Source organism: Hemiscyllium ocellatum, chromosome 6 (assembly GCF_020745735.1).
Source record: "Hemiscyllium ocellatum isolate sHemOce1 chromosome 6, sHemOce1.pat.X.cur, whole genome shotgun sequence".
In the NCBI taxonomy this organism is placed as follows: Eukaryota; Metazoa; Chordata; class Chondrichthyes; order Orectolobiformes; family Hemiscylliidae; genus Hemiscyllium; species Hemiscyllium ocellatum.
In genome coordinates, this window is record NC_083406.1 from 75,348,925 (window position 1) to 75,376,022 (window position 27,098).

The window sequence follows — 27,098 nt, forward strand, 5'->3', positions numbered from 1 at the left end:
TCTGTCTCTCTCTCTCTCTTTCTCCATCTTTCTATCTGTCTCTCTCTCTCTCTCTCTCTTTCTCCATCTTTCTGTCTGTCTGTCTCTCCATCTTTCTATCTGTCTCTCTCTCTCTCTCTCCATCTTTTTATCTGTCTGTCTGTCTCTCTCCCTCCATCTTTCTATCTGTCTCTCTCTTCCCCCCCCATCTTTCTATCTGTCTGTCTGTCTCTCTCTCTCCCCATCTTTCTATCTGTCTCTCTCTCTCTCTCCCCATCTTTCTATCTGTCTCTCTCTCTCTCTCTCCCCCCATCTTTCTATCTGTCTCTCTCTCTCTCTCTCTCCCCCCATCTTTCTGTCTCTCTCTCTCTCTGTTCCCCCATCTTTCTATCTGTCTCTCTCTCTCTCTCTCCCCCCATCTTTCTATCTGTCTCTCTCTCTCCCCCCCCATATTTCTATCTGTCTCTCTTTTTCTCTTCATCTTTCTACCTGTCTCTCTCCCCCCATCTTTCTGTCTCTCTCTCTCTCTGTTCCCCCATCTTTCTATCTGTCTCTCTCTCTCTCTCTCTCCCCCCATCTTTCTATCTGTCTCTCTCTCTCCCCCCAATATTTCTATCTGTCTCTCTTTCTCCCCCCATCTTTCTATCTGTCTTTCTCTCTCTCCATCTTTCTATCTGTCTCTCTTTCTCTCTCCATCTTTCTACCTGTCTCTCTCTCCATCTTTCTACCTGTCTCTCTCTCCATCTTTCTACCTGTCTCTCTCTCCATCTTTCTGTCTCTCTCTCTCTCTTTCTATCTGCCTTTTTCTCCATCCTTCTATCTGTCTCTCTCTCTCTCCCTCTTCATCTTTCTATCTGTCTCTCTCTCCACCTTTCTATCTGTCTCTCTCTCTCTCCCCATCTTTCTATCTGTCTCTCTCTCCCCCCATCTTTCTATCTGTCTCTCTCTCTCTCTCCCCCCATCTTTCTATCTGTCTCTCTTTCTCCCCCCATCTTTCTATCTGTCTCTCTCTCCCCATCTTTCTATCTGTCTTTCTCTCTCTCCGTCTTTCTATCTGTCTCTCTTTCTCTCTCCATCTTTCTCTCTCCATCTTTCTACCTGTCTCTCTCTCTCCATCCTTCTATCTGTCTCTCTCTCTCTATCTTTCTAACTGTCTCTCTCTCTCCATCCTTCTATCTGTCTCTCTCTCTTCATCTTTCTATCTGTCTCTCTCTCCATCTTTCTATCTTTTTCTCTCTATCTATCTATCTTTCTATCTTTCTCTCTCTCTCTCCCCATCTTTCTGTCTCTCTCCCCCCCCCCATCTTTCTATCTATCTCTCTCTCTCTCTCTATTTATATACCTATTTATCTATCTTTCTCTCTCTGTTTCTCTGTCTCTATTTATCTCTCTCTCTATCTATATCGCTACTAATCTTTCTCTCTCTATTTCTAATTAATCTCTCTATCTCTTTCTCTATTTATCTCTCTCTGTATTTGTCTCCGTCTCTCTCTTTATATCTTTCCCTCTCTCAGAAAGAACAGCCATACAATTCCAAGTCATGGTGGTCAATGGCTTGGAGCAGAACTGTCAGGTTGTGGTATTCCCATGGATCCGCTCTCATTGTCTTTCTGGGTGGTAATGGTCCTGGGTTTGGAAGGTGATATAGAAGGATTTTAGCCCAAAATTAAAAATACAGACAAAAAGCAATGGCCTTTACAACATGATAGACTCTTCCATGTTTGAATCTGTGTTACTTTTCTGGTTGTCCATCACCATCATCAATCAAAGGTACTAACACCACAGAGCCTTCCTCTCACCCATTGATCTTAGTATTGATCAGTGGAAAATCAGCAATGATTTAGTTGAATTGTACAGTAGGTTTAGGGGGCTGAATGGCCTACTCCTGTTTCCGACATTCCTAACCCACTTCTCTACACATCAATTGAAGTATTGATATACAGTATATCCATAAATATCAGACATTAGCCAACCAAAACTAGATTATGTTGACCAAAATCTGTCAGCAATATATAAACTCCAGAATAAAATAAAGATCTAAATGTTGAATGCATTTTTTACCTGTTACTAAAAATAAAAAAAAGGAGCAATCAAAAAACTACAATTTATTTATTTGCATATAGGTAAACTAATAAATACCAGGAGTCAAAAGCAAAATAAAGTAACAAAAGTACTTGAAATGTACAGTAGAGTAATCAGTATTTGAATGGTTAACCTTTTTTCCTTGCTTCTGATCCTGTTTCTATACTGTGAATACTATCTGTTCCTGCAATGTTCATTTTATCCTTCTGTGGTTAAGTGCGTGTTGGAATTCTTTATATTTCTAGCTCTATCTAGATGCAGATTGACTTGTGTTACGATCCTTGTGAAAATCGATAACATAAGAAATCCCGTGACACTATTTGAAAGAAAACCACTCTACAGAATCTTCGTTTCTTAATGAAACTAGGTAGCATAAATATAATTCCATCATTAATTAGAACCAAGTTATTTCAAACAAACTTCAACCAGCCAATCTGAGAAAGGTGTGCCTCATAGAGTTACCAGCACTCACTCACTTCCCACACTAAAATGGAGTCATGAGCCATCTCTCAGTCTTTCCAATTTTATCTCCACTAGCATCATGACCTCTCACTTTCCCATCCAATCATTTCAGTCCTCAAGCTGCATTTCCCAGCAACAATTTTCCATCTAAAGACCATAGACATAGTTATTACAGATAGGAGGCACATCTATCAACCCTCTTTCATTTGGGTCATTACAGTCATAATGGCACAGAATCCCCAGAGACTCCGTTCTCTCAGTCCTTAATTATCTGGAGGGGCTCTGACACTACTTCAACAGCAGCAATAGGTATGGGATTCCCAATTCCCAAGACAAACAGTTACACTGGCACAGACATTTGCAGATTCTTAAAGATCTTTTAAAATTGGTGAGCGAGATCCAGAACCAAAATTCATGAATAAAAAACAAATAGCTGGAGAAACTCAACAGCATCCAGCAGCATCTGTGGAGAGAAAGCAGATTTAACATTTTGAGTTCAGGGTTAGTGGCTCTATTTAAATTGCCTGATAGAATACTGTTCCATTTGATGAGAACCTTGCTTGTTTTCACTTTGCATGAATTCTCAGTCTTCTCAACAGCCAAACAGAAGAAGGTGGACTGGCCTTATTTTCTGCATAAATGTGGAACCATGCAATCCACGGTCTTTCCGACTTGACCTCAACTTTGTAGAATCTCTCACTTCCCAATTAATTGTTTCAACTCTTGAGGTATATTCACCCACACTTACCTTCTTCATCCACATGGCAACTCAAGGTGACATGGGGTTTTTTGGAACCTAATTTTTTTATACCATGGAAGCCAATTATTCTTTAAGAAATAGCAGGTTATTAAACCAAAGAGGAGCTTAAGTTAAAACTTGTTAATATTTAATACTGGTGTGCAGAGGAGTAACTTCAGGCAAAGAGTAATCAATACTTGGAATGTGTTTGGTGTAACATAGTGGGGGTTATGATTTTGCACATCAAGAGCCAAATTGCTTCTTTCATTTTTATCTCCTTTATGGTTTATGAATGAGACATTCTATAAATGTGGTCCATCATTTAGATAAGGTTATCTTAAAATTTGCAAAAACCTTGAAGTAATATATTATTCCATAGTTACAGTCTATCAGCCAAATAATTAATGTATTTTCTGTAGATGGTGCTATTGCAGTCTTACAAAGAAAAAAGAAGTGCTCGCATAACCATGCCAAATACTGTTCAGTTTTTATGAAGTTCTCATGAAGTTTAGTCACATTTCTAATGTAGAAAATGCAGCAGCCAATTTATATAGAGCCAATTCCAACAAACAACAATGTGACAATGACCATATTATGTCTTTTGTGATGTTAGTTGAAAGATAAATATTGGCCATGACACCAGGAATAACGTCTCCGCTCTCCTTTGAAATAGTGCTGTAACATCTCATATATCTAGATAAGCAAGCATATGTGCTCTCAGTTGAACACAATTTGAGGGGTGGCACTTCAATACTGCTCTGGAATATCAGCATAATATTTGTCCTGCTGCGCTAGACTGCAACTTGAACCCAGAACCTTATGCCTCAGATCAATTGAGCCATGGCTGACAATTAGAGTATGATTTGCAAATAAGCTCAGATTCAAGAATGTGAAACAAAACCAGAAATTGCCAGAGAAACTCAGCAGGTCTGGCAGCATCTGTAGAGAGAAAGCAGGGTTAACGTTTCGGGTCTAATGACCCTTTTTCTGAAGATGAATCGCTGGACACAAACATTACCTTTCCTTTCTCTGCACAGATGCTGCCAATTCCTGCTGAGTTTCTCCAGGAATTTCTAGTTTGGTTTCAGATTTCAAGGAATTGCAGTGGTTTGGTCTATCCAAGGATATGTCCCAGCAAGTGTAACAGCTGCAGAGTCCGGATCAAGACCAACCCAGGTCTAACACCTGAGCACCATGCCTATTATAGAAAGTAGCAGGAATAACATGAGACCAGGTAAACTGATTGATGACAGACTGATGGTTACAAATTATAATGGACTATCAATTGGAATGACAGTACATTCAACATGCATAGATTATCCCCTTTTTGGGACTACGGCTTCTGCAACCACCTGAAAGAAAACACTTAAATGATCAGTTGCAATCTGTTCCCATGTTTTATTGATGCCTCTTTGTAACTGATTGCAAAATGCAACTGAACGATCAATATAAATATATGGGGGCTCAAAGAAAACCTATCTTTTTTTCCTATATAATTACATGTGTTTGCTTATTTATGAAAATAATATTGCCTTGAACTCTAAAAGTTAATGCTGCCTGCAGTATTTGTCTATATTGATATGTCTGAGCTTGGGTGTAAATATGGTTAGTTAAAATACTTAACAAATGATATTTTCCTTTGATGCTTCCTAAAACACGACTGAAGGCTAAGCAAAAGACGTTGAAAGTTGACATTGGATTTTGTATCGCTATGCATTAATTTAATCTGTTATTTATGTTGTAAACTTATCTATAAGCCCCTTATTGAATCTTATTTTTTTCAGTAATACAGACACTTTAAGTTGTGAAATAAATTGTGCTTTTGACTATTGACCTGCAGTAGAGTAGATGCAGGTAAGTACTGCAGTGCAGTAGAGAGGATAGCCTTCAGTAACCTTTGCTTCTCCTGTGCACCAAAGAATAAATCCCCTGGGTTGCCTGCTGCTGTATTTCAACCAGCCACAGTACTTGAATACATTAATTGTATAGATTGTGCCTCACAGTACGTGGCTGAAATTAAGAATTCTGCAGTAGATGAAAGCTGCTGAGTCCAAGACAAAATAACTCGTGCTGTGTTAGACACTAAACATGTGCCAAATGTAGATGTCCAGTCCTGTTATTTTTGGAATTAATAGTCTGAATATAAATTGCAGACTGGTAGGTTATATAATTGAGTTTATTTTAAAAAAAATTGTCTTCTTAAAACCTTCCAATTTGTCATGCAGCCTGGAAGAATTAGCATGAAAATATTGATTACTGGATCGCTCATAAAACTTGTTTTGCTTTCATATGTGAAGGTCTGGGAGTGAAAAGGGCACAAGTCTTCAGTATACTTCCCATTAACAACAATTTAGCACACTCGTTATTGTCTCATTTGAAAATTAACAACAGCGAATTCAGCATAATCTTCGAATGGCACTTATTCATCTTTTGTATCATATGTTCCATACCTTACTGCCGCTACAACTTATGACAATAAATAAATTAAGGTTTGTGGAAGTGTTTACTTTCACTATATTTCCATCATGGGTCATAAATAATAACCGTTTCTGCTAGAAATAATTTAGTTCATATTTAACGAACCTTCCGATGTCTGTGCTTCACTAACCATGGCAATACTAAAAGCTGGCATTTACTGTAACCTCAGAGCAGAATAAGAACAGCATTGCCAGTGGCTCTGAAGGTGACCTTGGCAATGTTTTTTTTCATTTGGCTCCTTCTCGACTGCAGTTGGAAATGTTTGCAATATCTTCCGGTTTGCCTTGCACAGTTGCATATGAGAGGTCACTGCACTGTATTCAAAGGGAACTAGCTACATTTGTTCTCCCTCTCCAGAGAACAACCAGCATAGTGAGTGTGCGGCTTGTTAGGACTTCACATTTCCCCATAGTGCATGGTGCCACTACTGTGTGCACATTGTGTTCCTGGTGTTGTATATCAGCTCTGTCCTTTGGTGGAACTCAAAAGCATTCTATTCCCTGAATGTCAGCTAGCACATGACCCTACACAATAGGTCATGCAAGTCAGTATCCAATTTATCAGCAGCAACCATGATGCCTTCATCCTGCGGTGCTGGCTGCATTTGAATCTCTGTGGTAGACCAAAACTTTAGTGTTTGGTGATAGGGCTATCTGTACATAATGCATAAAATAATAGACATTCTACCTGAAGCTGCGTGGAAGAATAGACTACTGCAATTCTGGAACAGCGCTTCTACGGCCTGGATGACACTGGAGAAAGCTTGTAGTGTTGGCAGAATGAATGTGAAATTCTGGGGTCTGCTGCACACCGTTGCCGTAATGAATGGACAACCCTTACCACTGTATACGTGGTAAGCAGCTGAGGACAAGGAGTCTAAAGAGGAGGAAGAGTCACCCTAGACTGCTGATATTTCCATGAAAAATTAATAAAGTACAATATCAGTGACTACAACACCAATCTCTCATTCACACCAGATGTTACTGCTGTCCTTGGTGATTGTAATATACGTGTAGCCACAATATTTCTGTTGTGATAGCTTTTCCTATTGCATTCTAATCTAAGTTTGTAAGCTAAATTATGTCAAATCATACACAAATTTGACAAGCAGAAGGCTGGGAGAACACAGCAAACCAGGCAGCATCAAGAGGTGGAGAAATCGATGCCTTGGGTATAACCCTCATTCAGGAATGGGATTTGGGGTAGGGAGAGGTGTAGATAAAGGGTGGGGGGTTTGGGGATGATTAGAGCTTAGAGGTGAGAAGTTAAAGTGAGAGTTATGATGATAGTGTCAACTTCAATAGTTTCATCCCAGCTGTTGGCCAACCCCTGGGCAGTGGAAGTTCCAGTACTGATCTGCCTTGAGTGCTAGTCTGGTCAGTGTTGGCAGTCACACATATTCTTTTCTGGTTAGTTGTTCTACATCCAGTTGTGCACTATCTAATCTTGTGGTAGACAGAGAAATGTGTAAATAAGTGTCATTAGTTAATTTAACTATCATACTTAAATAGCTTTTGTGTGCTAGCCCTGAGATCTCGATGTGAGGTTTCTGACAGTGCAAGTAGTTAAAGGTAGCTTATGAATTACAATGAGTTTTGATTGATAATTGGGTCTCAATAGGTGAGTGACAGGGCTGTGCTGATTTGAGCAAAGTTGGTGGAATACTTTCAAAATGCATTCATCTGTGTGAAGTCATCTTGCAGCACACATTTAGTTTCTCAAGACTTATCATGTCTGAACAGTCCATCTCACTAGTCTTAATCTCTGGCACATGGCTGGGAGAGATTGCTAGATATTTTCTCTAGAAAAGTCCATTCATTGTTGAGCTTCTGGGAAGTTTGTTTGATATCACGGTCCTGGAATTGTGTGTTTGAATTTTTACATTGTTCCCATTCTTCTTGCATTTTCTTACAAAAAAGTATTGCTAGGGTATACTATTTCAAATTTAAAGAAGCCAACTTGCCTCAAAACAGATTTCTTCCAAGATTGACTGTGTATATTTCCACATATTGTTAGAACTATCAAACATCATAAATTGGAAGTTCCCTTCCCAGTAATACTGTGGGTGCACCTACAACAGAGGACTGGAATGGTTCCAAATGTGGTCGCCATCACCTGCTCAAGTAAATTTGAGATGTTAGATTACATGTGATTCTGGGTGACCTTGCTAATTGGGTACAAAATTGGCTCAATGGCAGGAGATAGAGTATGATGGTGGAGGGTTGTTTTTCAGATTGCACCCCTATGTCTGGTGCTTTTCCACAGGGATCAGTGCTGGGTCCACTTTTGTTGGTCATTTATATAAATGATTTAGATGAGAGTGTAGAAAACCTGGTTAGTAAGTTTGCAGCTGTCACCAAGACTGGTGGCATAGGTGACAGTGAATAAGGTTTCTAAGATTACAAAGAGATCTTGATCAATTGAGTCAATGGGGCGAAAAGTAGTAAATGGAGTTTAATTTGGATAAATGTGAGGTATTGCATTTTGGTAAAACAAACAAAATTAAGACTTATACAATTAAAAATAAGACCTTGGGTAGTGCTGGAGAACAGAGACGCGAGAGTTCAGGTCCATAATTCTTTGAAGTTTGCATGACATATAGATAGGTAGTTAAGGTATTTGGCATGCTTGCCTTCACTGCTCAGACCCTTGAGTATAGGAGTTGGGGTGTTACATTGAGCTTGTGCAGGACATTGCTGAGGCCTCTTCTGGAGTATTGTGCCTTGTTCTGGTCTCCTATTATAGGAAGGATATTATTAAGCTAGAGATGGTTCAGAAGAGATTTACCAGGATGTTGCTGGGAATGGAGAGTTTGAATTATAAGGAAAGTCTGGACAGGCTGGGACCTTTTTCATTGGAGCATAGGAGGTTGAGAGGTGACCTTATCATGAGGGGTATAGATAAGGTGAGTGGCAGGTATTGTTTCTCCAGGGTGCAAGATTTCAAGACGAGTGGCAAATATTTAAGGTGAGAGGAGAAAGGTTTAAAAAGACGAGGGGCAATTGTTTTACACAGTGGTTCATGTCTGCATTGAACTTCTAGAGGAACTGGTGAAGTGAAAATGTTTAAAGGCATTTAGATATGTACTTGAATAAGAAATGTTTGGAGGAATATGGGCCAACTGCACGCAGGTGGGATTTGTTAAGTTTGGGATTATGGTCGGCATGGACTGGTTGGACCAAAGAGTCTGTTTCTGTGCTGGATGACTAAGACTGTATAAATGCTGGACTAGTCAGCAAGTCCACATATTATTAAAGAGTTCATTTTTAAAAGCTCATAGAATCCAATTTCTTCCATATTTCTGCCTCCCAAAATACTATTGTGTTGTTTTTTAAATACTCTCTGGATTTGACTATTACCTTTCTTGTTAGGATTTTACATAATATACAAGGAAAGCCTCTAGATGATCTACAAATTAATATGATTTGATTTGGCCATTCATTTTTGTCCTCCGTTATAGGGGAAAGATATCTCGCAAATTAGGAGATATTCACAGGGCCCGTTACGCTGAGTCTGTGGTAATGAGTTACCATTGTCTGCTAAAATTAATTTATCTTTATACACGACAAAGAAAAGAAACAATTTCAAATTGAATTTATGGACATGGTTTGAATCAGATAATTAAACCTTTCCATTGTCTAATAAATATGCATGAAAAACACAAATTATGTAAATATGTATGAATAATTCGCATGAGCACAAAAGTCGAACTTTTGAAATGAAATCTCAGCTAATGGTTTTTGAAGTTGAATGTCATTAAGAAAAAGGGAAGCAACCCAAACAATCTGTAAATGTTGTCCAACACCCTGCTTCTATTTGACTTCCTAGTGCTATTTTGAACTGTTAAACCAAATTTGCCTCTTTCATAATAAAACTAGAGCGACAGTGATTGGATGCAGTTTAATAGTTATGAGGATGATTTATTATTTTTCATTGATTTCTCCACTATATTAATTCGGGGATTTTTTACTCTGCTCTGATAAAGTTGAAGAGCAAATTCATTTCAGCTACAGTCCAACGCAGCCTCATGTAGGTGGCAACAGAGTAGGACACACCTGTCAGAGCTCCTCTGCTCTACCTGTTCTTTTTCTATCTTTTTCCTTTTTTCTCTCGTCGTCTTCTTCTCTCCCCTCAGTATCAGAGATGAAAACTGGCTCAGCAGCAGGCGTTAGCAGCAAGTCCTCAGAACAACGAAGCCCAGTACAGCATGTGGGCTACAAGCCTCAGAACAGCACAAGCAGCGAGCCCTGGAGTAGCACGTGGGCTGCAAGCCCCGGAACACTGCGAACAGCAAGCCCTGGTACAGCTCATTGGCAGTCAGTCACAGGCAGAGACCAGCACAGAGGAGGCAGTTCTGGGGATTATGTTGGAGCAGCTCAGTGCCCGTATAGAGTGAAATGGGGGTTGGAGCAGAATGGGGATGGCTGTTGGACTGGGGTCTGGTATGGGCGGTCAGATCACATGTGGAGGCCCTACATTGAGTTGCTATGCTGTAATGTCTATTTGAAATTTCCTACCTTACTGCAATATCAACCCTTTAATGCTGTTCTACTTTTTAACTTTTGTTTTAACTCTGTAAGTATTGCATGTACTTTTATTCCTCTGCTGTATCCACGAATTGTTGCCTTATGAAGGCAGACATTGTAAAGGCTTTTCACTGTGCACTTATAATGGAGTACATGTGATAATAAAGGATATTATATGTTGTATGTATTAATTACTATAGAGCAAAGAAAAGAAAATGGATGAGATTGCCTAGCATCTACCTGGGCACCAGAAATAATAATGGCAAAAACAGCCCTGTTGCCATCCCCCAGTCCTCCTGGGGACTAATGCCAAATTTTGGAGAACTGTCTGATAGACTAGTCAAAAAATAATCTGACATAGTCATATCATAGAATCATACCTTACAGGCAATGTCTCAGACACCGCCATCACCATCCCGGGATTTGTCTTGTCACAACTGACCCAGCAGAAGTGGTGGCATATCCTGGAGATTGTGCCCTGGGGATTATCAAATTGACTCTGAACCCCATTAAGTCTCATGGTATTAGGTTAAATATGGTTCAGGAAACCTTCTGCTGATTCCCACGTACTGTCTTCCCTCAACTGATGAATGAGTATTTCTCCATATTGAACACCATTTGGAGGAAGCACTGAGGGTGACAACGGTGTCGAGTATACAATGAGTGGGGAATTTCAATGTCCATCAGCAAAAGTGGCTGGGCAGCAGCAAAAGTACTGATCAAATTGTTTGGATTCTAAAGGACGTAGCTGATAGTTGCCACAGATGGTAAGGGAACCAACAAAAACCAACATATATTTGACCTCATCCTCACCAATTTGCCTGCTACAAATGCATCTGTCCAATACAGTAGTGGTAAGAGTGACCCTCGCATAGTCCTTGAGACAAAGTCCCATCTTTACATTGAGAATACTGTCCATCATGTTGTATGACACTATCATGGTTCAAAATGGGCAAACTTTGAACATATCTAGTCACTCAAGACTGGAAATCCATGAGATACTGTACTCCAGGACAATCTGCAATCTCATAGCCGGGCATATCCCCCACTCGGCCCTGGTTCAATGGAGAGTGCAGGAGGACATGTGAAGAGCAGCAGCAAGTACGTATAAAAATTTGATGTCACCTTGGTAAAGCTATCAAACAGGATTGCTTGCATGCCAAACAATGTAAGAAACGAGTGATAGACAGAGCTGAGCAATCCCACAACCACCAGATCAGATATCAACTCTGCAGTCCTGTCACATACGGTCATGAATGGTAGCCGACAATTATAAACAATTCACTGGAGGAGGGCGTCCACAAATATCCCCATCCTCAATGATGGAAGAGCCCAATATATCAATGCAAAAGATAAAGTTGAAGTATTTACATCAATCTTCAGCTAGAAGTGCTGAATGGATGATTCATCTCTGCGTTCTCCAGTGTCCACAACATTACAAATGCCAGTCTGTGGTTATTTTGATTCTTTCCACATGATAGCAAGGAATAGTCTACACTTGATCATCAGTAAAGTGATGGAAGGTATTGTCAATAATGCTTTCAAGCAGCCCTTGCTTAGCAATAACCTGCTCAGTGATGCCCAGTTTGGGTTCCACCAGGGCCACTCAGCTCCTGACGTCATTACAGCCTTTGATCAAACATGGATAAGAAGTGAATTTGAGAGGTGAGGTGAGAGTGAAAGTCCTTGACATTTTGGCTATATTCAACAAAGTGTGGCATCAAGGAGTCCCAGCAAAACAAGAATCAATGAGTATCAGGACAAACTCTCTGCTGGTTGGAGTCATACCTGGCACATAGGAAGATGCTTGTGGTTATTGAACCTCAGTTATTTCAGCTCTAGAACATCTCTGCAGGAGTTCCTCCTGAGCCCGACCACCTTCAGCTGTTTCATCAATGACCTTCCCTTCAACATAAGGTCAGAAGTGGGGATTTTCACCAATGATTGTACAATATTCAGCACCATTTATGACTTGATATTGAAATACTCCATGCTCAAATGCAACAAGACCTGGACAATGTCCAGGCTTGGGCTGAAAAGTAGCAAATAACATTTGTGCCACTCAAGTTAAAGGGAATGACTATCTCCAATAAGAGACAATCTAACCACTGCCCCTTGACATTCAATGGTGTTACTATCTGGAATCCCCCATTATCAACATCCTGGGGGTTACAATTGGCCAGAAACTCAACTGAATTTGCCATATAAACACAGTGGCTTTTCTACTCCTCACATATATAAACATTTGCCACCATGTTTTATGCATGAATATTAGTGGTTGGCACATGAATACCTAAATCTTGGAATCAATATGTTAAAATAAGTTGCTTGTTTATATGGTTTATGCAGTTTAGCTGGTGGTATTCTCACATATGAGTTAGAAGATTGTAAATTCAAGTTTCAGCCCCTGATTTGAGCACACAATTTAAATTCACACTTTAGTGAAGTACTGGGGGAATGCTGCACTTTCTGGGTGCCATCTTGAAAATGAAATGTTAAACTGAACCTTCGCTTGCGTGTACAAAATACCATATGACCTTTGAAGACAAACAAGAGCACTCTCCTGATATCTTGGCCAATATTTATCATGCAACCAACATTGTCAGAACAGATTATGTCATCTTTTATCTCACTGCTATTTGTAAGAATTTGCTATAAACAATTTCACTGTGTGTTTTCCCACACAATAGCATCATACAGTTCCAAAGCGGCAGTGAACCACTTCATGAAATCCTGAGGACTGAAAGGAATTTTACAAATGCATTCTATCTTCATTCAATCTTTAAGCCAACTACTTAAGGCATCTCTACCTTGTTGCCAGTGAATTTTATTGCAGAACACAAAATTGTTGTTATTTCTACTTTAAGTGGTACTAAATTTTATCATTCAAAATGAGCATTGTGGGAAATGGATAATTCATGGTGCTACAGTTGGTGAGCGTATTACTGAGATTGAGGTTAAGTAGATATCTTTTCATATGAAATTAAAACAGAAAATTGTGGAAATAATCATCTGACCCACGATGACTATAAGAGAGACAGTATTAATATTCCAGGTCAATTATCTTTGCATCTATCTTTTTCATTTCCAGTGTGGAAGTGGTCAGATTTGTTAAACTGCAATGCAATTAATATTGTCAAAATGTTACTAATGAATATCCTTTAATTTCTTAATCTAACCAAGACATTCTTGTATACATTAGTAGCAGTGTTGTACGTCAGAGAAGGTTAAGAAATGCTTCTGTTCTGTTATACCACTGGGATATTTAATAGATTATTGTATATAGGTATGTCTTGTCATTTTACCAAAAGAATATTTGTTGTTCCCTGCAAAACTTTCTACAGCCTGTGGCTGAAAAGAAAGAAGTTCAATATAACTAGTTAGGAATCCAATCTAATGAATCAAAGTAGTTTTTAAAAAATCTTTTGTGACAGCTGTTACCTCGAATTGAATAGTGCAGCTCATGTTAGAACCATGTAGTCAATTGTATTTTCAAAATTATTTGGATATATTGGGAAATATCAATATATTTATTTCAATAATAAGTACAATGTAGTTGATGTGCTGTTATATTTTTACATTGGTGACAGATTAATTCACGTGTGTGTGCTTTTCTCCTTTACTGTGAAAGTATATTTTGATTATTTTGAAATCCAGAATTGCATTTTCAGTCCCATCACAATATATAAAGATTACTTTTACCCACAAATACCAGTACATTATCAAAAGTGTTTGTACCTAAATCATTAGTAAGTGGTTATTCAGTTTTGATTATAGTTTTTCTGTTGTATACAAAATAGTGTTCTTTTAATATGATAATTTACAGTTTTGGTCTGCAGCAATATCTATTCTTTACGTTCCTTCATTCAAACCTTATGTGTCTTGCACTCATGTGGCTCTAAATATTAACACCAATGCCAAATCCAGGACAGAGAGGAATTATATAGCAGTCTTTCAATGTGTGTCAAATATTTAGCAAGAATTATTAAAAAACATACATTAAAGGATTTCACGTGGATGTTTTTTCTTCTTTATTTGCTTATGGAATGTGGGTGATACTGGTTGGGCTAACATTTATTGCCCATCCCTAGTTGCCCTTGAGAAGGTGGTGGTGAGCTGCCTTCTTGAACAGCTGTAATCCATGAATCCTTAACTTTGCAGACTACACAAGATTTTTTTTGTATAGATTAATAGCAGTATTGCAGATCCAATAAGATCAAGGCATGCTTCTTTTATGGCTATGACTGCTGCATTATTTGATACTTTAGTTTTGATTGTTCATTTACCAGTTTAGTGCTTGTTTGAATTAGTGGTTATTGTTTTGGAGATGGAAGGCTTCCAATGTGACTTTTTAGGTAATCGTAGTCAGTATCTTCAAACAGCCTGAGGCCTTTAGGATCTGGCTGCAAATATAGCACTTTGACATGGCTGAAGCAGTGTACTATGACTCGGTGTGGGCCACTGGTTGACTTCATGTTGTTATACTAGGAGAAGCACAACATGCCTGAATTTTCACATCATAAGCAACAGACTTTGCAACAGAAAAAATCAATTTGACAGCCACTTGGTAATTCAAACAATTACTTGATTAATGGATGGATGGCTAAAGTAACATAAATTCAGATTTTTTTTGAAGATAACCCATGAATGTCAATAAGGATTGTTCAAACTAAGTTTCACTAAAAAATTTGCAGGGTGATCCAAGTCGAGAATTTCTTAGGTTTGGGTCATTGTTTTCTTCAGGTGCTAAATCCACTAAGTGCTTTATTATTGGCTCCAAGAAGGCCTAGAAAAACTAATTTTCTCTTGGTCAAAGCCAACTGTGAGGATGCTATTTTCTCGAAGAAGTGCCTTTTGAGAAAAGGCCTGTAGACTATGAACATAATCTCAGTATGGTTTTTAAGTGTCTTATTTGGACAGTGATGCAAAAGCAACAAATAATTGTGATTGTAAGACTATTGAATTGGGTACTATCGATTTAAATTCAAATACTGTCCCCTCAAGTATATTTAATAGTGTTCTAAAATACTATGTATTATCTGATCATGATCAGATAAATGAACAAAACAATAGTTTATTTTGAGTGAAATGAATAGGAATCCTTAGTAAGAGCCCAAAATTTCAAGAAGTCAATGTAGACCAAAAGTAATTTTGCCTAGAATAGTGCGTCCTATGGAAATAATAATATAATAAATTAGCATAACATTGCACAATTCTAAATTGTACTTTTGAGTTGAAGTCTTAAGTTCTGTTTGATTGATCAGCTGCACAAATTTGCATCTGAAAAGAGTTTAAAGTATATGTTGATGTGATTCACCTTAAATACTCACTCGCTCCATAACCCAGGCCCACAGTGGCAGCAATATGTATCATATACAAGTTGCACTGCAGCAACCTTCCAAAGATACATTTAAAACAGCTTTCAAACCCAGGACCTCAGCCACATTGAAGGATAAGGAGAACAAGGTGGTCAGGAGATGATCATAAAGAATGCTGCAGAAACTCAGTAGGTCTAGCAGCATCTGTGGTGTGAGAAACAGAGTTCATGTTTCAAATTCAGTTCATACCAGAGTCAAAATATTACACTCTCTTTTTCTCTTTGACAAATGGTAGCCATGATGAGGAGGTGCTGGTGTTTGACTGGGGTGGACAAAGTCAGAAGTCACACAAACCTGGTTATAGTCCAACAGATTTATTTGAAATCAAAAACGTTCAGAGCGCTGCTGCTTCGTCGGGTGAGGTGTCACTGGATCGAAATCCTAGAACTTCCTTCAGGGCTACTGTGGGTGTAGGTAGATCATGTAGGCTGTAGCAGTTCAAGAAAATGACTCATTAGAACCTTTTTCAAAGGCAATTAAAGCTTCATGATAAATGCAAATGATACCAATGATGCTCATGCCTTATGAATGAATAAAATCAAAGAATATTAATTTGATGCTATGTCAATGAATCTAGTTATTCACAATTGATCACATTTGATCTCTCAATTCTGCCTTACAGGTAATTTCCCAGCTCCGGATTCTGAGCAGGTCAATGACAGCTGGCAGCAAGTTTGACAGAGATATTTGGTCCAATGAATTGTCTCCTATTCTCAACCTCTGGAAGAAACTTAATCAGGTAAGTTACTGTTCAAATGAAAATCATTGTCTGGAATTTCCTCAAAACTCCAAAGAAATAGTGAAGACAAGCAAAGAGACATTAGTGTCTCAGGCATCTCAGGAAGTAAATTCTGGATTAGTGGTGCTGGAAGAGCACAGTAGTTCAGGCAGCATCCAAAGGGCAGCAAAATCGACGTTTCGGGCAAAAGTCCTTCATCAGGAATAAAGGTAGTGAGCCTGAAGCGTGGAGAGATAAGCTAGAGGAGGGTGGGGTGGGGAGAAAGTAGCATAGAGTACAATAGGTGAGTGGGGGAGGGGGATGAAGATGATAGGTCAGGGAGGAGAGGGTGGAGTGGATAAGTGGAAAAGGAGACAGGCAGGTAGGACAAGTCCGGACAAATCATGGGGATAGTGCTAAGCTGGAAGTTTGGAACTAGGGTGAGGTGGGGGAAGGGGAAATGAGGAAACTGTTGAAGTCCACATTGATGCCCTGGGATTGAGGCATTAAAGTGTTCTGAGGTGAAAGATGAGGCATTTGTCTCAGGAAGTAAACTCTTTCATTGTGAATTTAACATTTGCTATGTGTTGTTTACTATTCTAATGCTCAGTGGTGTTTATTTACAACCAAAATCCAATAGTATGAACATAATGCAGGCAAAATTATTACACTCCTTTCCTTCTTAGTGTTTAAAGTAGTGCAGCAAGACATGATATCTAGAAAAACAACCGATGGCAACATTGTCAGGAAAGTACATATATTCATACACAAAACCAGTTAAATAAGGAACATGGAATACTTATATATTATGTAGAATAATCTATGCACATGCATGTCCATGTACTTCTGCCTTTGTTCCCTTTTTAGAACTGTGCTAGTTTGTCTCCATTGCTTTTTCACTACACTTTCTATCAAAATGCTTCACCACATACTTGTCCAAGTGTTAAATTTCATCTGCCATTTGTATGCCCATTTTGTGATTCTATTTATGTCTTGCAGTTTATTAGTATTATTCTCATTGTCAGCCACTCCTCTAACTTTGGTATCACAGTGAAATTTAAAATTTGATTCTGTATTCTGATATCCGAATAGTTTAATAAAAGTGGTGCTAGGACTGAACTCAAGAGACCACTGCTGTCTACCATCCTCCAGTTGGAAAGTTTACCTTTCACCATGACTCTTTTTTTAAAATCCTTAAATCAATTTTTTTGTTCCACACTGAAACATCCACACTGAAACACTAAAACTTCAATTTTATTAATTAGTTTAATGAGATGATTTGTTAAATGCATTCTTAAAATCATGAAAGACAATATTGAGCATTCTCAACCTTCTCTGTTACTTTATCAAAAACTCAATTAGTCAAGAGTATTCTGCCTTTTATAAAGTCAAAAATCACACGACTCCAGTTTATAGTCAAACAGATTTATTTCAAACCGCAAGTTTTCAGAGTCCCCTGCTCCTTCCTCAGACAACTAGTGAGAGAGAATACTGGACATAGAATTTAAAGTAAAAGATTAAAGGGTCATACAACTCATGCTAATGTATTGGACAAACCTAGATGGCTATTATTTCTTTAATCAGAATGGAGGTGCAGGTTTCGATTGATTACTATGTAAATCCCTGCACCAAGATAATTTCAGGCTTTATCAGAATACGGATGACACCTTAAATCAGACAATGCATTTTAGGTGTGAGGCCATGTTTCAAGTCTGTTTGTATCTCATCTTTGAGCCAGACTGGTTTTATTTCCAAAGTAGGAATTTATAAAACACTACATTGACTGACTTGAACTCCAGATTTGAACAAAATAGAATGTACCTGCAAATTCAAAACTGCAAATGCAATTTCACCCCATACATTTATATGTATGTCTTTGAGAGGGAGAATGAGAGTGTGTGTGTGTGTGTGTGCGCTCTTGTGAGAGATAGTGTGTGTGCTTGAGAGAGAGTGTATGCGTGTGAGACAATGCATGTGAGTGTATGCGAAAGTGTGGGGGGTATGAGGGAGTATATGCCTGTGAAAGTGTGAGTGCAAGCATGCATGTATAAGAGAGGGTCTGTGTGAGTGTGTGTATGTGTTTGTGTGAGAGAGAGAGTATGTGTGTCTGAGAGAGGGTCTGTGTGAGTGTGTTTGTGTGAGTGAGTGTGTGTGTGAGAGTATGGTGTGGTGGAGTCACCTGTAATGTAATGTGAACCCAAGATCCTGGTTGAGGCCATCTTCTTGGATACCCAACATCAGCCTCTGTTCGGCAACTCTGCTTTGTTGCATGTCCTGAAGTTCGCCTTGGAGGATATTTATCCGAAGTTACCGAACGCAGGCAGATAGCCATGTTCAGTACCCATGAGGATGGCTTCAGCGAAGATCTTGGTTCATGTCACACTGCAGGTGACCCCACCACATTGTACAGTCTCACACATACACATACATGGACACATACACACAAACTCTCTCACACAAACATTCTCTTATACACACACTCACACTCTCTCACATGCATACACTCCCTCACAGTCTCATACCCTCCCACTGTCTTACACAAACACACACACAGACCCTCTCTCATACACACACACGGCAGCACGGTGGCACAGTGGTTAGCACTGCTGTCTCACAGCGCCTGAGACCCGGGTTCAATTCCCGACTCAGGGACTGACTGTGTGGAGTTTGCACGTTCTCCCCGTGTCTGCGTGGGTTTCCTCCGGGTGCTCTGGTTTCCTTACACAGTCCACAGATGTGCAGGTCAGGTGAATTGGCCATGCTAAATTGCCCGTAGTGTTAGGTAAGGGGTAAATGTAGGGGTATGGGTGGGTTGTGCTTCGGCGGGTCGGTGTGGACTTGTTGGGCCGAAGGGCCTGTTTCCACACTGTAAGTGATCTAATCTAATCTAATACTCACACTCACTGGCATATACTCCCTCACACTCACACAAGCACGCACACTCACTTGCATAATCTTACACACATTTACTCGCTCACGTTCACGCATATTCTCTCTCTCTCTCTCTCTCTCTCAAGAGCACATGCACACCTACATTTTCTCTCTCTCGCTCTCTCTCTCGCACACACACACGCACACACACACTCTCTCTCTCTCTCTCTCTCTCTCTCCCCCAAACACATCTAAATCTATGGGATGCATTTGCACTTGCAGATACATTCTATTTCATTCAAGTCTGTACACAGTCAGTCAAGGTGGCATTTTATAAATTTCCACTTTGGAAGTAAAACCAGTCTGGCTCCAGGATGAGATACAAAACAGACTTGAAACATGGCCTCACATCTGAAATGCATTGTCTGACTTAAGGTGTCGTCTTTATTTTGATAAAACCTGAAGTTTTTTGGGGGCAGGGATTTACCTATTCATCGATTAAAACCTGATTCTCCATTCTGCTTAAAGATTTAGTAGCCATCTAGGTTTATTCAATACATTTGCATAAGTTGCATGACCCTTTGATCTTTGATCTTCCATCACAGATTTTCTACTGACTGGCTCATAGTTACTCGGAATGTCCATTACAAACTTTCTTTAATGAGGGTGTCACTTTTGCCACTCTCAACTCTCCTGGCACCTCCCTGGTGTCTTGGAAATTGAAAGACTATGGCAAGCCCTTATACTCGAACTTTCTTGAGAAACCTGGGGATACACATCAGCAGAACCAGGCAACGTTTCTAATTTTAGCATTGGCAACCTTTCAAGTATATCATCTCTATCACTTTACACCCCATCTAATGCCTTTATTTCCATCTGCACTTCTACTAATGTTTTGGCAGCATTCTTTTCTTTTGTAAATACACATACAAAGTAGAATTGAGTATTCTAGCCTAGCCTTGCACATTTCAGGACAAATCACCCTCTTTGTCCCAAAAGGCTTTACTGCATCTCTTACCTACCAGCCACAATCATGCCTGAGGAAGATGTTACCAACCATTCTGTTCTGGCTGTTGTCTTTGTTCTACTCTTATTTTCTACTTCACATTCCTCTCAACTTGTTTTGTTTGACCAGGTTGTTGCTTGAAGAATTCATGACATGCATCACATGTATTTTGCACACTTTTTTGGTTTGTCATATTCTGTAACCCCCTCATCCTTCTCAGGAGTTTGCTTTAGTTCCCTTCACCCTTGTTGAGATATTCATATCAGTCTTTGGTTCCACTATCCTGGTTAAACTCTCTGTCATCCCACTGAAGTTAGACCTTTTCAAATTTAGAATTTTGTCTTGGGATTGTTTCTTGCTTTTATCCATGAACATCTTATCACAGAATTATCTCTCTTATACAAGTGTCAGCCCACTGATGTTTGATCTATGCCACCAACTTGACCGCAATTGCCCTCGCTTCCCAGCATAAGATCAAGCAATGCTTCCTTTTTGGTTGAAGTAAGAAGGTAGCAATTAAGGGTGTTCTCCTCAATACACTCCAAATATTCTTCTCCCTTCTAACCCTTTATTCTCAGATTATTCCCAACTGATATTTGAGTGATTGAATGTTCTTCAGTATTACAGCTGTGTAGTTTTTTCATTTTTCTGTGATTTCCCTGGACATGTTCTGCTATTTCTCTCTCACTTACTTGGAAGCCAGTAGCTTACCCTTGAGTAATGTGATCACTTTCATTTTGCTTCTTAAATCTGACCAAATGAACTTTGTCTTTGCATCTTCGAGGATATTCTTTCTTTCCAACAAAGCAATGTTTGGTTGTTATCACCGTTTCACCTTTGGTTTCACTTTTCTAAACTGTGTATTGATGAATACTGCTCACATAATGTTTCCTATTTATCCTTATAGCTCACCAATCTTACATACCCACTTTTACATTTATGTAGATGTATTATAATCTGTTTTTGTATTTTAGTTTTCTTAATCTGCCCCTCTCTAATACAACATTAATTCTATCTTGAATATTATCTGTACAAATATAGACAAATAAATATACTGACTCTGAGAGTGTTAGATTGATGAGGACTGGACACCACGCTAGTTCAAACTGACATATAATTAGTAACAATGTACCATATGTATAGATGCATAGTCGAGTTGGATTCACCAGAACCTCTTTTATCAGGTCCCAGAGCCATGTGATGTAGCAATACTGATAAAGACATAAAGTCATACAGCATGGAAACAGACCCTTCGGTCCATCTCGTCCATGCCAACTAAACATCCCAATCTGACCTACTCCAATCCTATTCCTATTGATTGTTTAATGATTAACCTATAACTATTCGTCTGACATACTATACTATCCAATACTCTGATTACTTTATGCACCATAGTCCTCTTTTTTATTTTTATGCACAAGTAGCTACTCCCTGCCAAATTAATTTGAACTCTCTCCAACTATCACTGAACTTTGTTGAGAACACATTGGTCACAACCCTGGAGGTGTATCTCAACTTCATTGAATAGGTGTTCTCTGTCCAGAACTGGTTCCAGTGTCCCAAGTGTGAAGCTTCCCTCATACACCAAAGCATTGCTCCTCTTTATCTTCCTATTTCCACTTACACTACGATGTCATACCAATAGTAATATCGATCACCACATTTGAGGTGCTGGGTATTACTTCCCTGGGTGAAGTATATCATGTAGAGGGTGCAAACTGTTCTGCAAGGGCTTGGAAATGAGCCAGAGGTTGTGACATACTTTGCTACCAATGGCATATAAAGAGTTGAGTGTTCTACATTCACATTTTTAGGAACCAGGACTAAAGTTGAGGTAAGTACACAATTGAACACCCACAGTGATCAACAAATATTCCACAGATTTCTCAGCAATTCCTCAGACCTTAGAACACACTGGGTGGTCAAATCTCACTAAACTTGCTCAGTTGTATAGAGGCAAGTAAGAAAGGCAAACAGAATATTGGCTTTTATTTCAATGAGAATGAAATATTAAAGCAAAAAAGGTCTTGCTGAAACTATACAAGGCACTGGTCAGACTATACATGGAATAGTATGAACAGTTTTGGTTCTCTTGTCTAATGAAAAATAAACTGGTAGTGAAAGCAGTCCAGAGAAAGGTTCACTGGTTGATTCTGGGTATCAAGGGATCTTTTTTATGAAGAGAAGTTGAGTAGGTTGGCTGCTGCTCAGTTGGAGCTGAGAAAATGAGAGGTGACCTTATAACATAGAACATTCTTAGGGGGCTTGTTCAGATAGGTATGAAGATGGTGTTTCCCCTTGTTAGAGAGTCTAGGATCAGAAGGCATAAAATCAGATTGAGGAGTTATCCTCTTAAGACAGAGATGAGGGGGAATTTTTCTGTCGGATGGTGGTTAATTTGTGGAATTCTTTACCACAGAAGGCTGGATCATTAATTACATTCAGAGCTGAGATAGACAGATTTCTAATCAGTAGGGGAATCAAGGATTTTGTGATGAAAATGGAATTGAGTATAATCAGATCGGCCATGAAACCATTGATTGGCAGCACGGACGCAATGAATCAAAGGCCTCCTTCTACCCCTATGTTTATGGAATACATTAAAGGATAAATTAAATAGATTTTTAATCAATAAGAGAGTCAAAGGTTATCAAAGGCAAGCAGAAAAGTGGAATTAATGTCACAATCAGATCTGCTATGCTCTTACTGAATGACAGAACATGCTCACAGGGCCAATTAGTCTAGTTCTGCTCCTATTTCTTATAATCTCATGAAATACCTTTTGTTCATGTATGCCACACCATCCCACTCTGATACTTTACTGAAAAATCAATTTTGTTAAACACAACTTCCTTTTAATAAATCCATGCTGGCTTTCTTTATTTAATCTACGTTTGTCCAAATGACTGTTAATTCTGTCCCAGCTTACTGTTTGTCAAAGCTTTCTCACCACTGCGCTGACTGCTCTGTAATTGCTGGGTTTATACCTACACTGGTGTGACCTCAGCTGGATTATTGTGTTCAAGTCAGTGCACCATTTTATACGAATGTTGTCAAAGTTTTAGAAAAAGAGCAGAAGAGATTTACTAGAATGCTGAGTCAGAAACAAAAGCTTTCAGTCATGTTGGAAAGCTTGAATTGTTCTTTTATACAATACAATTTAAAAGGAAACTTGATATAATGTTCAAAACTATGACAGGTTTTGATAGAATAGCAATAAATAACGAGAAACTGGGTCCAGTGCAGAAGTGTGAGTAATGTAGCAAAACATTTAAGAGAATAATCAAAAAAGCCAGAACCAACATTAGGATTATTTTTACTTGGTCGTAATCTGGAATTCACGGCCTCAAAACTATGATGGTCACAGATTCATTATTAATTTTCAAAAGGAATTTGAAAAAAATTGCAGACCTACATCTGGTGAAGAAAATGAAAATGTAACCAAAATAACCTAGGGAATAGAAACATAAGTGGGCCATTCAGCCCTGACAGCCTGCCCTGCAATTCAATAGGATTATGGCTGATCTGACATTCCTCATGGTAAAAACAATGACTGCAGATGCTGGAAACCAGATTCTGGATTAGTGGTGCTGGAAGAGCACAGCAAGAAATTCCTCCCCATCTCAGTCTTCAATTGGTATCCCTTTATTCTGAGATAATGCCTTTTGGTCCTAGATTCTCCCATGAGGAGTAACATCCTCTCAGTGTTTATCCTGTCAAGTCTCTTAAGAATCATCAATGTTCAAAGAGATTAGATCTCATTTTTTGGACTGCATTGAGTAGAGTCACAACCTGTTAAGCCTGCTCATAAGGCAATCCCACTATGCCAGTGAACCTTCTCTGAATTGCCTCCAATAAAATAATATCTTTCCTGACTGAAAGTTGGATTGGGAAAATTGAGTTTTTTCAGACTTTGAGAAGATAATTTTATCATGTCCTGCCAGGTGGAAAGCACATGGTGAAACACTGATTTTACACTCTGCCTAATATCACTCTCCATTGACTTTGGTATTTTAAATATTTGCCTCACAGGTAGAAAGTTTGGTTAAGAAGATGTTTAACATGCTTGTCTTCATTGCTGAGACCTCTGAGTATAGAAGTTGGAATGAGATGTTCAGGTTGTACAAGACATTGATGAGGCCTTTTCTGGAGTACTGTGAGCAGTCTGGTGCACTTCCAAATAAACCTGTTGGAATATAACCTGATGTTGTGTGATTTCTAACTTTGTACATCCCAGTCCAACACCAGCACCTTCAAATCATGTTATAGGAAGGATATTATCAAACCGGAGAGGGTTCAGAAAAGATTTACCAGGATGTTGTCAGGAATGGAGAGTTTGAGTTATAAAAATAAGCTGGATATGTTGGACCGTAGGGGTGACCTTATAGAGATTTATAAAATCACAAGGGGCATTGATAAGGTGAATAGCAAAGGTCTTTTCCCTGAGGTGGGAGAGTTCAAAAAAGTTTTAAGGTGAGAGGAGAAAGATTTAATTAGTACTTGAAGGACTTTTTTGAAACAGGGGTCTCGTTAGTGTGTGGAATGAACTGCAAAAGAAGTGGTTGATGCATGTACAGTTAACATTTAAAAGACATTTGGATAAATACATGAATAGGAAAGATTTGGAGAGCCATGGGCCAACCACATGCAGGTGGGACTAGTCTAGTTTGGGAACATGGTCAGCATGGACTGGTTGGAAGGTTCTGTTTCCATGCCATATGACTCTATGAAAGAAATTTTGTATATTTGTCTCTTTCTTTCATGACGTTCTTGCTTTTCTTTCCAGGGTTCTCAACTGATTCACCAAAAACTTTCCCCACTAAATGAGAAGCAGGGCTCTCCTATCCAGTCATTCATCGCCTTGGAACAATACAATGCCATCCGCCTAGTTCAAAGCATCCATCAGTCTCTTGCAGCAATGAGCAAAGTGATAAGAGGAACATCTTTACTGACACCTTCTGTGCAGAAGTTGGCGACTGCATTAATGAACCAAGAGGTATGGATTGATGTTTTGAAAAATATATTTTGAATTCGTTATGTATTCATTTAACATAAGCAACCATACATTGACTACTTATTTCCCAGTTCTGATTCTGCCTAAGAGATGTGAATTTTTCTATGTTCGATTATGGGATGGGCATTGTTTTCTAGGCCAACACTTAACGCTCATGTCTAATTGTCCTGGAGAAGATGATGGTAAGTTCCCTTCTTGAATTACTGTCATTCCTAACAGCACCCACAATGCTTTTCTGAAGGGAGTTCCAGGTTATTGCTCCAGCAACAATGAAGATCAAAGATATAATTCCAAGTCAGGGTGGTGAGTGTCTTGGAGGGGATCTTGCAAGTGGTGATGTTCCCATGTATGTGCTGTCTATGTCCTTCTAAATGGTTGCTGTCACAGGGTTTGGAAAGCATTGACAAAAGAGCTAGTGGATGATGCACATTGCTGCCAGGGTCAAGGGAGTGAATGCTGATGGTTTTAGATGGTGTTCCACCTGAAAGAGCTCCTTTGTCCTAGATAGTGTTAAGAGTTGTTGGAAATGCAGGCAGTGGAGAGTATTCCATTACAAGCCTGACATTGTGTCTAGTAGTTGGTGTATAGGCTTTGGGGAGACAGCAGCAACTTCCCCACCACACAATTCCCAGCTTTTAACCTTCTTCTAGCCAAAGTTTGTACGACTGATCTAGGATACTTTCTGGTGAATTGTAAACTCCAGAATCTTGATAATGTAAAATTCAATGATGGAAATGCCATCTAACATCAAGGTGCAATGATTAGATATTCTGTTGTTGGAGATGGTCATTGCCTGGCAATTATGTCAGCCTAAATTTGGATATTGTCTGGGCCTTCTGCATTTGCATATCGATTGTTTCAGTATCTGAGGAGTCATGAATGATGCTAAACGTGTGCTACCATAGGTGACCATCCTATTTTTGATTTTGTTGTAGAAGAGGTTATTGATGAAACAGTTGAAGTTGGACCTAGGACACTACCCTAAGGAACTGCTAGAGTTGTCCTGGAACTGAGATGACTGACCTTCAACAACCACAGCTATCTTTCTGTGAGCTAGTATGACTCCATCCTGTGAATAATTTACCCTTGAATCCCATTACAGTTTTGCTAGAGCTCCTGGATGCCGCAGTGTGTCAGGTGCTTTCTTGATATCAAAGGCTATCACTCTCCCCTCCCCTCTGAGGTTTCAACTCTTTTCTCTACATTTGGACCAAGGCTGTTATGTGGTCATGAACTGTGTCGTCCTGACAGAACTCACATTGAGCATCAGTGATTAGGATTTTGCTGAGCAAGTGTTGCTTGATAGCACTATCGATTCTATCAATTTGCTGATTAGCAAGAGTTGATGTTTAGGGCAGTAATTGACCGGGTTGCATTTCTCCTGATTTTTGTGGACTGGACATACCAAGGCAATTTTCCACATTGCTGTGATGTAGCAGTCCTGTTTGGCCAAGAACAAGTCTGGGTCCACAATACGAGTCAAGTCGTCAGTAGTATGTTCCTGATGAAGTTTCTGATGAAGGGCTCTGGCCCGAAACGTCGATTTTCCTGCCCCTTGGATGCTGGCTGACCTGCTGTGCTTTTCCAGCAACACACTCTCAACTCATCAGTAGTATTGCCAGAATATTCTCAGCTCCATACCTTTGCAATATCCTGGACCATCAATCTTTTCTTGATATCATGTGAAGTGAATCAGATTGGCTGAAGACTGGGAGCCAGTGATGCTGGGCACCCTCTGCAGGAGACTGAGTTTGATCATCTACTCAGCACTTCTAGCTGAAGATGGATGCAAATGTTTCAGCCTTGTCTTTTACACTGATGTGCTGACCTCCCATACCATTAAGA

The 27,098-nt window shown here is 39.3% G+C and overlaps 1 protein-coding gene across 1 annotated transcript in view; it reads left to right on the plus strand.

The window, feature by feature from the left end:
- Positions 1–27,098, plus strand: part of dync2h1 (dynein cytoplasmic 2 heavy chain 1) — a 561,613-nt gene that overhangs the window by 470,518 nt on the left and 63,997 nt on the right. The window contains exons 84-85 of the mRNA XM_060826048.1: positions 16,267–16,383; positions 25,026–25,235. Of these exons, the coding sequence (XP_060682031.1) occupies positions 16,267–16,383; positions 25,026–25,235 (327 nt within the window). The remainder of the gene's footprint in view (positions 1–16,266; positions 16,384–25,025; positions 25,236–27,098) is intronic.